Source organism: Dendrobium catenatum, unplaced genomic scaffold, assembly GCF_001605985.2.
Source record: "Dendrobium catenatum unplaced genomic scaffold, ASM160598v2 fragScaff_scaffold_1639, whole genome shotgun sequence".
NCBI lineage: Eukaryota > Viridiplantae > Streptophyta > Magnoliopsida > Asparagales > Orchidaceae > Dendrobium > Dendrobium catenatum.
The window spans coordinates 729,537-743,617 of NW_021320101.1; the positions used below are offsets into that span (position 1 = coordinate 729,537).

At 35.4% G+C, this 14,081-nt stretch overlaps 2 protein-coding genes across 2 annotated transcripts; one reads left to right on the forward strand and one right to left on the reverse strand.

Moving 5' to 3' along the window:
• Window positions 1-535: 535 nt before the first annotated feature.
• LOC110110588 (UPF0160 protein C694.04c) lies at window positions 536-3,457 on the forward strand. Its single transcript, XM_020842146.2, has 7 exons — window positions 536-903; window positions 1,174-1,320; window positions 1,588-1,686; window positions 2,128-2,319; window positions 2,455-2,574; window positions 2,999-3,070; window positions 3,138-3,457. Exons 1-7 carry the CDS (start codon window positions 670-672, stop codon window positions 3,369-3,371), a joined length of 1,098 nt encoding a protein of 365 aa, XP_020697805.1. The 5' UTR covers window positions 536-669; the 3' UTR covers window positions 3,372-3,457.
• Window positions 3,458-10,999: 7,542 nt separating this feature from the next.
• Window positions 11,000-11,992, reverse strand: LOC110110628 (mitochondrial import inner membrane translocase subunit TIM23-1-like). Its single transcript, XM_020842206.2, has one exon. The coding sequence runs from the start codon at window positions 11,812-11,814 to the stop codon at window positions 11,233-11,235; it is 582 nt and encodes a 193-aa protein (XP_020697865.1). The 5' UTR covers window positions 11,815-11,992; the 3' UTR covers window positions 11,000-11,232.
• Between the last annotated feature and the right edge of the window lie 2,089 nt (window positions 11,993-14,081).

Below are 14,081 nucleotides of genomic sequence, written 5' to 3' on the forward strand. Positions count from 1 at the left end.
TATGCGAGCATACAAGCTGATTGATTTGTATTATTTAAATCAAATATATTTCAGATGAAATTTTAAACTTCCCCAAAATTTATCTAAAATCACTAATCAAATAACTATTTTTTGTTCTCCGCCCATCTCAGCTAGCTTGTGTGGCACGCTCTAGCTGGCTTAAGCCATCTAAAGACCAGCTTACTGATTTAATACGATAAATATAACTAAAAAAAAGAAGAAGAAACATTTCAAATCCTACTTCTATTTTCTCCTACAAATTCTCTCTATCAAATCGAGCCACTTTATTGATTTTATTTATTTTATTTTCCCTCATCTTCTTTATAAATATTCCCTTTTCAGTATGAAAATAATTGAAGGCATATTGAATCCGTCAACGTCGGCATTATAATCATAGGTGTCTGTTCAACCGTCCAATCCAATTGAGGTGGCATTTGGCAACCATTGGATCCAATCAATTTTTCCAAAGTTATTCTGTTTTCTGAGCTGAAGCAAATTTTTTTCTATACAGTCGGAGCATTGCAATCCATACAAGGCCCAGCCCATCGCAGTCCAGCATCACTTCTTATGGGCCAAGAAGACAGGCTGAGTTTCTGTGTTCGGTTCTGCCTGTTTGAAATGGTACCTTTAATTACCTGACGGCCCTCCAAACGAGCCCACCTACGGGATATGCTCTCGCTCCGCAGCTGGTGTCAGAGGCTGGTCTTCGTCGAAACCGAAAGGCGCGTGTTTTCCATGGCGACGACGGCCGCCTTCTCCACGGGCTCCCCAAACCCTAACGCACTCAAGAGAGTCGGCACGCACAACGGAAGCTTCCACTGCGATGAAGCCCTCGGCTGTTTCATGATCCGCCTAACGGAAAAGTTCGCCGGCGCCGAGATCGTTCGGTCCAGGGATCCGCAGGCATGCTTTTTCTCTTCTCCGCTGCTTTTTGTATTTAGGGTCAAGGGTCCAGGGAGCATTAAAGAAACATTTTGAAAAATTGATCTGTTCTGTTAATGGAATGAGATGGTAGAAGAAGATGAGTGTAAAAGATGGAAGCTTTTTAATTCTTTAAGGAAGAGGGAGGACGGTAAAATAAGGGGCAAAAAACGAAAAAATCTTTCTCAGCATTACATAACTCGAATGAGGATAGTTTGTTTGCCAAACCTGGTGCTCTTATTTTGCTTTCAGGTGCTGGATACCTTGGATGCAGTTCTTGATGTTGGAGGCGTGTATGATCCCAGCCGCGATCGTTATGATCATCATCAGAAAGGTTTCAATGAGGTTTTTGGTCACAGATTCATCACCAAACTTAGTAGTGCTGGACTTATCTACAAGGTATCATATAAATGTCAAAGAATGATCAAGGAAAGCTTACATAATTTTTTCTTTTTTTCAATGCAATGCTTGAGCTAAAAACTTGGTCTTGTGGCGTTCTGAAACTGGTGATTTTGGAGGCAGATCTTTTTTTATTAGATTTAAATGAGAATTTGATTCTTAACAGGACACAATGGAGAAAAAGATTCATGTAGCAGGTCCGACGTATTGGGATAAAGGCTTGATGTTGTTGTTGTTGATCATTTTATGTCTGTTTTCTTGTCACAGCACTATGGGAAAGAGATTATTGCCAAGGAGCTTCAGCTTGATCAGGAGCACCAAGATGTTCTGCGGCTCTATCTGGCTGTGTACAAAAGCTTTGTTGAGGTACTTATTAGTGATATTCTTTGAAGACTAAATCATCACATATTTGTACATCTATTTATTTAGCACATGGGATTACATGCTTAAGTTGGATGGATTTTTGTTGTTGATAAACTCTTTGGTGGAATTTAATGATTTTTTTGTCTTGATATGTGGTGATAATTAAATCAAATTGACGAGCTTGTGATGACCTTAGGAGAAAATGCAGATTTAGGCTTCGTTCGGAACGGTTTTCTTATCGCTTCTTAAAGCAGCTTTCTGATAATTTCTGTGCTAGAAAGAAACTTTAAGAAGCAGTAAGAAAGCCACCCCAAACAAAACTTTAGTTACTAGACAACACATTCAACACTCAAGCATATGGATATGTGAACAATAAGAAACAGATGTGATTGGCAATGGAATGAATTGTATATGTGTTAATTCATGTTTTGTTCACTGTAACAGTCAATTGATGCGATTGACAACGGAATTAACCAATACGAAACGGATCTGCCTCCAAGATATGTGAACAACACACATTTGTCGTCAAGAGTTGGGCGCTTAAATTTGGATTGGGTGGAACCCGATCAATCTGCAGCGAAGGAAAATGAAGCCTTTCAGCGGGCAATGATTCTTGCTGGTGGAGAGTTTTTGGAGGTTGGATTCATTTATGATCCCATTTCTGATCTTTTTTGTGTTTCTAAGTGTTTTGATTGTACTATGTTATTATTTGTTCAAATATCAGTTTTACAATTTAAGCGCATGTTATATTCAATTTTTATTTGATTTCAGAGCATTGGTTATCATGCAAAATCATGGTTACCTGCAAGGTCTATTGTTCTTGAATGCATAGAATCGAGGATAAACATCGATCCGAGTGGCGAAATCCTCGTTCTCAATAAGTTTTGCCCTGTAAGATTTCTTATAGTATCTTGTTCTTATCTTAATTCACCGAGATTATATAGGTGTTGTTGGTCTTATCTTATAATCACGCATTCAAATTTCCATCTCTATTATTTGTTGGTTGATCTGTGCATTGCTCGACTTTTAATTAATCTAATACTCAAATACAAGTTTTCCTTAAAATTGTTAGCTTTATTAATGCTGTAGAGTTAAAAAAACTAAAATCTTTTCATTTGAAGACTCATTGTATAGGAATTAAAAAAAAAATTCACTGTGAACATTGATTGTTGAAGGATGGAACTTATAACTTGAGCATTTGGAATGTTTCTTAATTCTTTTGCAAAATCTTAATTATGTTGAGTAGCTGGATCTATTAAGGTATTCTGTATTGAAATAAGAAGTGGATTAAAGCTCTATTAACTTTGAACAACAGTGGAAGCTTCATCTGTTTGAGCTTGAAGAGGAGTTGAAGATTGATCCACCCATCAAATATGTTCTATATCAGGTAAATCCTTCTATCATCTAATCATTGTAAAGTTAGAACTCTAAAGAAGTTCAAATTATTTCCGTAGGATGATCGAAGCAAAAGTTGGCGAGTTCAAGCAATTGCAGTGTCGCCGGATAAATTTGAGAGCCGAAGGCCTCTCCCCTTGCCATGGAGGGGTCTGAGGGATGAAGAATTGTCAAAGGAGTCTGGAATTCCCAGATGCGTCTTTGTTCATATGAGTGGATTTATTGGCGGAAATCATACTTATGAAGGCAGCTTAGCTATGGCAAGAGCTGCTCTCCAGTTTCCTACTGAGTAGCTGTTTACATGGTTTAGTGATTATTAGAATTTCTTTGTGGGAAACATATTTTCTTGTTTTAATTGATAATTTTCATAAAGCATTTAGTTTATTTTAAAAACTATGAAGTTACATAATCATAAAGTTTTATTTTTTTTGTTTGGAGAGTTGGTAGTCTATTTTTTATGACTTCATTTATTCACAATGCAGTTTTTGCTAAAATATATCAGAAAAGTATTTGGATAATCTTATAAACTTGTCAAGTTTGTATTAATTAATTTGCAGTAGGTATAACAGTTTGAACAGGTCTGTCTATATGAGTAGCAGGATTAGGTTCCCAAGTAATGCTAATATTTTTTTTTTAAACATACTAGCCAATTATAAGTGGACAAAAAGAATATGGAAGATCCTCAATCCAGAGTTCAGATTTGAACAATTTTACAACTTGAAGAAAAATGAGAGAAGTTCCCTCAAAGGATCCTCTAGTTGTCCAATGGTTGGTAGATCAGCTTCTTTCCTTTGCAGACTAGTAAGAACCCGCAAAGTGGAGAAAATTATTCTGTGCGGAATCCGAAAGTGTTCGGAGGCGAATCCGGGCATGCCATATCACCGGGGCCGAGTGCATCCGGTGACGTGGCGCATCCAAAATCATCTCCGAATCCATTCGGATTCCGCACAAAATAATTTCTCCTAAAACCTTCTAAATGTGACATGTCCTTTCACTAGAAGGTGCTAGTGAATGAGTAGGTTCAAAGTTTTGCACGTTCAATCTATAGTTGATAGGTGCTTGATCTATATTATAATGACTACCTATTGTTTGGGAAATAAAATATATAGTCTGTTTGCCTTGTAATATCAGATTAAAAGGGCTATCTTATTGAAAGTTAAGTGTTGGAAACATTACGATGAGATTAAGAAGGTTGTTGGCTAATTTGGGCAGTGACATTTTGCATCTTTTGTTCCTCCATTGTATTGCTTGCAGCTCTCGGGTTTTCATATAGTTTTGCTAACAACGATGATAAGTAGCTCCCATTCATCCGATTTAAACCACCCATGGATGGCCACTGTCTTGGCCCAGGCAATCTGATGGCTTCAATGATATTCTGTGTGAACGCTTTATGCTTTATTTGTCTAGTTTTTTGTTGGTCTGATGCTTCTTCGTTCTGGTTATTGTGTGCCTAAAATTGGAAATATTAGGCCACTGAAATTCAACGTAGATCCACTTATTTCCCAACCAAATAAGCTGTCAAAGTAATTCTAGTTTTATTATATATATTATTTTGCTCCAATTCCTTCAACCCAAACACAGTAATAAATTCCCATCTTGAAAAAATTCTATAAAGAATTCTTATATGATAAAAGCTTCATTCCTTTGGTTTTGATCTGGAGACTATTCTTAAACTTTAACTAATTATTTAGACAATAGATGGTTAATCCGATAACTATAATCTGATTTATAAACCTAAACTAAAGAAAGGAAGTATAAGAAAGCCAAAAACTTCATGAACATCTAATTAGGCTTGATTATTAAAAAAAAAAAAAGCATGAGTTATGGTTGATATTAAGGGGATGGATCTTGAAGAAAGAGACTCCAAATATCTGAAAGTTACTGTTCTTAAAAAATGTCCGTGCCAATGAAAAAGATGAGCCACCTGAATTTCTAAGAGCCGACAAATTATTGATGAAGGTGCCTCTTGTAAGCTCACTGGTTCATATTTCAAAAAAATCTAAAATAATAATAAACAGGCGAACCGACATTTAAACCTTATTTTTTGAATCCCAGATGCAACAGGTTGTAGCTAACCATGTCATTTTATATGTTAAGGTTGAAATATGGTATGAAATAGACTGGATAATTCCAAAGCCCAAAAGGAAAAGAATAGAGAAACGAATCGTTTGGGATCAACATGCATAGAAGATCTAAATAACACACCGGGAATTGGGAATGATGGCTATAGCAGTTTTGAACTAAATAAGCAAACATAACTGAACCACATCACTTGTAGTGTTAACACATTCTCCAACAAACATAATAGCAAATGCATGTATAACATAACTGTGATGCAGTACTACGAAAGAAATTAACATACCTGAATCATAGAATGAAATTGCTTTAAAGTTCAAAATAGAACTTGGCCTCATTTTAGACAATTATTTTCTAAAGAAAACAAAAAAAAGTTTAGTAATTGAACGTAGCAACACTCACTAACTATACAACAACCACAATAAATGAACTAAAATTCATAATGCACAAGGACAGACCATATTATTGTTAGTGAGAGCAGTTTAAAGAGGATCAAAATTATGTGAGATATATCATAAGTTAAACTCATTTTCAACACAAAAGATAAGGGTCTATTTGGGTAAGCTTTCTCATTATTTTGCTTTTCAGATCATAATTGCAATTCTAGTTGACTATTGCTTTCTTATTACCTTCTGGTTGCTTTTTAAAAATTCTATGATAGGAAGCTGATTTTTATAACTAGAATTGCTAATGTATGGTAGCTTTAAGAAACAAGTTATTCAAAATTTTAAAAAGGAACATATTTATGATATTTATGACTAAAAAAAAGCTACTTTCCACATAACAGCCTCACAATCACATTTTCAAAATCCTGCCATTGTCTCAAACAGATCCTAAATCTACGATGAAAGGGTCAACCACTTATTTTTTTTACACAATATATTTTTTAGCTAGCAGATGCGAGAATAAAAACCCAATGTTCTCAAAAGCCTTAACAATCTATTCGCATGTGAAAATTAAATATAAATTTTTCTCAAAGTCAACAAACATCATTCATGAATCTACTGTGAGAGTCATACTTATGAACCTTGCTAAAATATAATAAAAGGTATCAAAGATCCATAAACAACAAGAACTACTCGATCCTAGCCAAACCAAAAAAGGCTTTGATACAGCTCGATTATAAGTGTGGGCTAAGCATAATCAAATACCTGATATCTTAGTGCTCATATCAACTTTTAATCCAAAAAAGCTTAAAGCCTGTGGAAGAGAGCTAATCATTTGGTATGTCTATGCCAACATATTGTTTATCTATATGATGTAAAACTAAACTCAAAAAACTCATATGCCTCAATAATTATAACTACAAAAAGCAGTAGCCATTTAGGCTGCACCAATAAAGTTACTTGCACTTCCACTAAACAGACATAAAATATACTAAATGAGCTAAAAAAATATTAAAAAAGAAAGTGCATGTTTATCATCCACAAACTAATCAAGATACATGGTACAAGGCTACAATAATTAAAATATCTCTAACAAAAAAATGTGAATTGAAGTAGTTTAGAAGCCTACGAAAAGAAAGAGTAGATATGTGAGCAATATATAAATGCGTCATATCAACAAAGCTAAGGAAATTAAATGGCGCAAATGAAAATACCGAATGTTCGGACAGTATATTTCATCACCAAAGAAAGCAATAGCAAGATATCATTTTAAATAGAATATTTATACCTAATTCTTTAATGGAATTTGGAAGTAGTTCACTGCACTTAGATTTTAACGAAATTAATCTACAAGTAACAATAGAATATAATCAATATATAGCCTTGCACATACGCATGTTTGACGCATGTTTAATAGAAGTGATGAACATAATCATATTCCATTAATTCAAAATGAAGTTAGGGGCTAAGGTGAACAAAACTTGATCTTTTTGGTTTCCAACCACTTTTAATTGAAATATTAAAACACGTTAATTTTAAACTCCAATCATCAAACAGGTAATCCAATTATAATCTCACAAAGTACTATAAACTTTAAAAAGGAAAAAATTATATATATATATATATATATATATATAAATGATCAAAATGATATCTTGACTCTTTATGAAGGACCAAAATGATCCCAACTATATTAAAATATCATTTTGGCCCCTCAAGATTTTAGAAATGAATCAAAATAGTCCTATGATGGGATTATTTTGATTCTCATTAAAGGAATTGAGGGAATAAAATAGTCTTTTAATATAGTCGGAGACTATTTTGTGTTAGGCCGGTTCACTCTAAACTGGCCCAGCCGGCCCAAGGGCCGGCTCAGGTTTATAGGAGGTGGAACATGTCAGCCTCCCATACTCTTGCCCGCCCACATGGTGGGCCCCAACTTGCCTAATGGATTTCAAATTCAAAAGGAGGGGGCGGCTAGGTCTTGGGAGGGAGATTAGATTAGGAAAGTGTTTGTATTAAGAGCAAGAGATGTTTAGGGAAGGATTATGATTTGATTTGTTCTCAATTAGGATTTCTTGACGACTTGGGCTCTAGACTCTCTTGTCTAGAGATTTGAGAGAGACGATTCTCCTCTCGAATTGAGGATCTCTTGTATCTTATTTTCATTATTGCTTGGCTTTGATTTTCCTACCGCAATATATTGTTTTGAGCTGTTTTCACCCAGATTTCGCATTATTCTCACTGTTTTTCAACAATTGGAGATAGGTTTGCTTGCGAACTCAAGTATTAGCCTTAGGGTTACTTGCGAACTCAAGTATTTCCTATCAAAATCATGACGAAATATCATAAAACTGATTTGATGGACATTAAATAAAAAAGTTGGGCCTAAATTATGTTCAAGCTATTAGAGATATGCACACATAAATTTGAGTAGCATTAGAACTAGTTAAGTGATCAAAGAGCTTCTAATCACAGTAGGAATACATTAAGTTTTAGCATTAAACCTTGTTATAATGATGTCCTATTTTTGTGTTGCTATTTGGAACAAAATAAACTTATAATACAACTTAAGCAGCCTTCAAAGATGAGAGGAGAGATTGATCATCATCTCCATATTCTCTCCTCATTAACTACAAAGAGACTAATGAAAGCTTGTTGTCTGCTCTGGTGATGATGAAGCTAAAAGGAGAGGTCAGTTAGCAAGTGAGGGAGCTTGGGGTCTAGTTAGGCTATTGAAGAAGAATTAATTAGTAGTAAATGAGGGAGAAGATGAATAAGAGCATAGCGAGGGAAAGGGAGAGAATTGAGAGAAGAAGAGGAGGGACATAAGAGCAGCTGATTAGGCTAGAGGATGAGAAGTGAGGGAGAGTACAAGTTTTTTTTTTTTTCATCATCAAAGAACTTCATACTAAAAGAGTGGTATAAGGTACCATTTAGTTTGGGATTTGATTCTTGAAGGCAATGTCTATTTGAGAAAGACAGCAAGAAAGAGAATCATGTAGACATGCTCACAAAAGTGCTACCAGTTCAGAAATTAATCTACTGTAGGAGTTTAGTGAACATTTGAGCTCATGACTGATTGTTCATTTGTTTTGAAGAATTATGCTTAACTTGATCCCTTGAGAGGGCGGGTATGTAGGCAACCATCTTGGTGTAGTCATTCTGATTAGAGTTTCTTTTATCATCTTCCACTTTCTGAATTGAAAGATGAGATAGAGATTGTTGATTTGGAAATCTTTCAAAATCTAAATGAGCTTGGATTAGGAAAGCATTTAGGGGCTAATTAATGCATTAATTAGAAGATTTGTTTTGGGATTTGATTGGATCCAATATGGCATCAGTTTGATTTGTCATATTATTGTATTAATTATATTTTTCTTCAGCTGTAGATCAGGAGGTAGAAGATGATGTTGAGGATGAGGTTTCAGCTCAAGAATCTATTGCTAAGAGTATGACCAGGCGCTATAATATCCCAAAACCAGCTTAGTTAAGGGACCACATGACATTTACACTTTCAGCCACAGAGGCTGAAATTCCAAGTCACTACAAGAAAGTAGTGGACAATCCAGATGGTGATCTGTGGAAGAGGTATATGAATAAAGATATGGAGTCTCTTCAAAAGAATAATTATTTGGAGGTTTGTGAAACTTCCTCTAGCAAGGGAAGTCATTGTAAAACCCCTTAAGTAAAAAAAAGCTAAACTCTCAAATGTCGAGATGCCTTTTGATATAATGGTTGAAGTTTCATTTAAAAACTCTGCAGTTAAGCGCACTCATCTCAGAGTAATTATGAGATGGGTAATCTGCTGGGAAGTTACACCAATATGATAAAACCGTGAGGTTCTCAGGCCAAAGCAGATAGTATCTCGATAATTAAGAGTTTGGGTTGCAGTCATTAGGTGCAAATGGGAATGTGCAAAAAAGGAAGTATCTCATGGAGCTGATGTGCGGTACAAGGCTAGGCTGGTGGCAAAAGGCTCAGCGCAACGGGATTGATTATGATGAGGCGTTCTCCCCAGTGATTAAGCATCTCTCAACCCACAGTCACTTTCCAATTGTAGCACACTATGGTCTGATTTTGGACCAACTCTATTCAGACATTGCACAAGCAGTTGGTGTTGTGAGCATGTTTATATATGATCTGATAATAAGTCATTGATAGGATGTGAAAAGTGCCTTGAGATATCTGAATGGTACAGTTGATGCAGGCTTGATATTAGAGAGATAGTTGTGCTATCAAGCATGCTAATATAAGGTACCATTTAGTTTGGGATTTGATTGTCGAAGGCAATGTCTATTTGAGAAAGAGAGTTACGAAGGAGAATCCAACATACATGCTCACAAAAGTACTACAAGTTTAGAAATTCACCTAATGTAGGAGTTTAGTGAACATTTGAGTTCATGACTGATTGTTCACTTGTTTTGAAGAACTATGCTTGACTTGATCCCATGAGAGGAAGGATACGTAGGCAACCAACCATCTTGGTGTAGTCATTCTGATTTGAGTATGTTTTATCATCTTCCACTTTCTGAAGTGAAAGATGAGATGGAGATTGTTGATTTGAAAATCTTTCCAAATCTAAATGAGCTAATTAGGAAAGCATTTAGTGGCTAATTAATACATTACTTAGAAGATTTGATTTGGGCTTTGATTGGATCCAATATGGCATTGATTTGATTTGCCATATTATTGCATTAATTATATCTTTCTTAATTGTTTTGTCTCAAATCTATAAATTAAGGATTTGATAGCTGTTGTGTAAGAGAGAGCTAGAGAGAGCCAATTGTAACTTTTTTCCTCCACATTATAGTGAAATCATCCTTTCCCTGTAGAAATATGCATCTTCGTCGAACCACGTAAATCATCATGTTCTTTGTGTTGATTGTGCTTAGATTCTGAATTTGTTTTCGTTGTTTGCACAACATGCACACCATAGGAATGAATGGAGTATTCACAATGAAAATCTCAAATAGAAGTAACAAGTCTAAATGTTGATGATGTGTACATAAAAATGCATAAAGATGTAAATGTATATGAAAGCAATAACAAAAGAAGAAAACCATAGGGATAAACCTTGCAAAAGTGACACAAAACCAACAGCATCAACAGTTCATAAGAGTATATTTCAAGAATATATGTTATGGGCTACAATAGTATATAACTATAAAGCCAGTAAGGGAAGAAACTCTAGATGACATATATCCATTTTCTTTTCATACGCATAATCAGAGAAGCTCAAACAGTTTAATCGTGGTGAGAGTTAAGATTAACTGAAAAAGCAGGGCCATTTTCAAATTAGTCTCGTCCATCCTAGCAAGTTGAGACATTCTATATTAAAGATTAGTATATAAGATGCAGAGAGAGAAGACTTCAACAAAAAACCAGTTGAGCATAAAACGGCAAACAAGAAAACAAACCTGAAACTTCACTCCAATCCCATATCAAAACAATTGGCATACGCATTAAAATCGTAAATTAATCAATTGAATTGTCGTCTCAATTATTCAAATATACTTCTTCCGACTCAGGATCGTTCATCTTTCCTGGTCTTTATGGTTACATGTGATCTAAAGAATGATGCATAAGACTTTTAACTACGAACAGCCTTCGGAATTCAGCACTATAAGAAAATATTCTACGTAAGAGGTGACCAAGGGAGGCACGGAAAGCGGAAAATCGAGAACCAACCCTAGACGGGCACGTATCTTTTCAAGACCTGCTTACCGGCCATTGCAGCTCCAACCATCAACCCTCCGATCGCCCCCGCAATCGCTGCAGACCTAGGCCCATTAGCCGCCTTGAAAAACGCCCCGGTCCCGAGGCCCGCCACCACGCTGTTGATCCAATCATCACTGCCCCTTACTGCGACCAAGCCGCTCTCCGTGCCAGCGTACAGGAGCCCAATAACGCCCAGCCTATTGCCAAATCTCCGGCCGTCCTGACCGGAAGAATTGAGGACGCGGCTGATGCGGAGCTTTACGGTTTCCCCCGGCTCGGCAGATCGGAGGCCCTTGTAGAGACCGACAGAGGCGCCGCCAACCGCTCCACTGAGGTAGCCGATGCCTGTGAAGTACGTGAGATTCTCGCCCCAGGAGCGGCGCTGGGCAAGAGACTCTTCCTGGAAGAGGAATTCCGGCGATGTGGGGAGGTCGTATATGGCGCGGTAGGGGATCTGGAGGTCCTTGTAGGGATCGTAAATTCGTCGGCCGGGTTGTTGTTGGTTGTCGGAATTGTCGCCGCTACCGTAGCCTAAAACTCTCGAATCCTCCATCGCAATTTTGACCCTTCCTAGTTTTTTTTTTGGTACTTGAAAAACGACGAGGCTTTGTGCCTTTGTGGCGGTGAAGACGTTGAGAAGCTCCGCTCTCTTGCTTGGGCGAGGGCTCCAACTCCGGCGCCTACCGAACTGTAGAAAAAACAATTATATTGGACTTCGCGAGATTCTTGACTGAGAAGACGTGTCACGTATTTTTCTTTCCTGGAATTATAATAACAAAATTATGAAGGGACTCTCATGTAATTTGGCCCCTCAAATTTATATTATAATTAATACCATTTTTCCCCAAAAAAAAATAAAACCATAAATTACACTAATTTTAATCATAATAAAAAAAATATTCAAATTCAAATTTTTTTCCAATTATAATTATAATTTAAGTAAATTAACATATTATTTCTCATAAAAATATGATTTTACGAAAATCATTCCATTTGCTAGTTTTTATTTATTTTCAATCCTTTTGTTCCATTTCTTTAATATTAATTCAAAATTAAATTGTCGTGACTTTTGAAGTTGATAAATAAAATGAAAAAATCTTAAAACATAACTTTTGATGAAATATTTAGTAATATTACTCTTATAATAAATGTTCAATTTGATATTGACTTTGTCTTTCATTTTTTAGTTTAGTGACATGCAAAATCATAAAACGAATTTTTTGACGAGAGTTGAGAGTCATCAATATTTCCTAAAATTTCATAATAGTAACTATCTTTAAAAATTTTTGGAATATAAAACTCCATTTATCTTGCCACTCATATGAAAATTATTTGACTACATTAGGCCACAAAAGAAAGATCTTATCAATATGAAATAAGTTTTTTATTATCCACATAGAAGACATGCATGCAAAGTAAAGATTATCATAAATCTCCAATTACTCATTATATTGCTTGGAAGTTGAGTTAAATTTGAGACCAAGGGCATAAAAATATTGGCAGATTTGAAGCTCTTAAGGGTGACCATCTAAAAATGCAAAAAGTGCTTAATAGAACATTCATTAAAGCTTAATTTAGGACAGCTTTTCTTACTACTTTTTAAGCCAGTTTTTTTTTAGTACAAAATCTTTTAGTTTAAGAAATTTTTGTACTAAAAAGTTACTTTATTAAGTCAGAAGCCATCACTCAGCCCTCACCAGGAACTCAGTGTACTAGGCGTGAAGCGGTGAGCCTGAAGGCTTACAATCTGCTGAGGAACCACCCTAATGAAGCCTAAACCTAAATTGGTTCCACCAACCAACATGAGCATCATTCTCACAAATGTGTAGCATAGTTTTAGAGTTAGACACCCCTGCCAAGGAATTGAGTTAATTGCATTATAGTAGGAAAGCTTTCTTATTGCATTATAGTAGTTCATATTAATGGCAACAAAAGTAGTGAGAATCATCCAAGAACCATTAGAGATAGTAGAGTTAAACTTATTATAGGGGGAGAGATTAATAATTGAGTAGCAGCTAATTCCCAATATATAATAATGAAAAAGTCCCTCAAACCATGCATGAGTAGTTAGTTGAAGCCTACCCTTTTAAGCTAACTAATAAATCATTCAACTTGTCCAACAAAATGGTGTAATCTTTTGTCAATAACTTGCAAAGTAAAATAGCAAGTCAAAATAAGTGAATGGGAAGTTTTCTATCTTAATGTCTATGGCTTCTCTAAACCTTACAGGATCATCAATGGATGCAAAGAAGGATTTTTTAACTTTAATTGATTAACCTGTACACCCATGAAACTAGCAAGAAGGCTAAGGTTCCTTTCGATCGAATAGAAATTAGGAAGATTTGTTTTACCCATGGTAGTAAATCATCAACAAATAGAAGTTGGGGAATATAAATATTGCCATTAAAGATGGGGGGGAATAGTTCCCCTGAAAACCTCTTTTTCTTAGAAACAAAAGAAGACATCATATATATATATATATATATATAATTTAAAACTGTAATATAATAAAGTTATTACGTAAAATGAATTTTAAGGCAAGGGCGTTTTAGTCTTTATAGGAAAAACGCTTAAATTAATTTAAATTAATATAACAACCAAACAAAAAAAATGTTTTTTGACTTGATTAAGCACCTGAAAAGTGATTTATTCAAACAAATGAATAATATTAATAATAGTGTTTTCTGAAACTCTTTCTTCTGTGCAACTGCTGCTAAACAAACTTATATCTATACTATCTATTATAAAAGGGGCTTGAGTTTCCTTCCTCCGACAAATCTTGTTCATCCATTCTACTTATTTTTTAATTATCTTGGCGTC

Excerpts from the sequence above, each read along its gene's own strand:
- LOC110110588 (XM_020842146.2), top strand. The coding sequence starts at position 670 with ATGCTCTCGCTCCGCAGCTGGTGTCAGAGGCTGGTCTTCGTCGAAACC. Across the intron at positions 904-1,173 it reads TTCGGTCCAGGGATCCGCAG|GTGCTGGATACCTTGGATGC; the intron begins GCATGCTTTTTC and ends TTTTGCTTTCAG. Across the intron at positions 2,575-2,998 it reads TTCTCAATAAGTTTTGCCCT|TGGAAGCTTCATCTGTTTGA; the intron begins GTAAGATTTCTT and ends TTTGAACAACAG.
- LOC110110628 (XM_020842206.2), bottom strand. The coding sequence starts at position 11,814 with ATGGAGGATTCGAGAGTTTTAGGCTACGGTAGCGGCGACAATTCCGAC.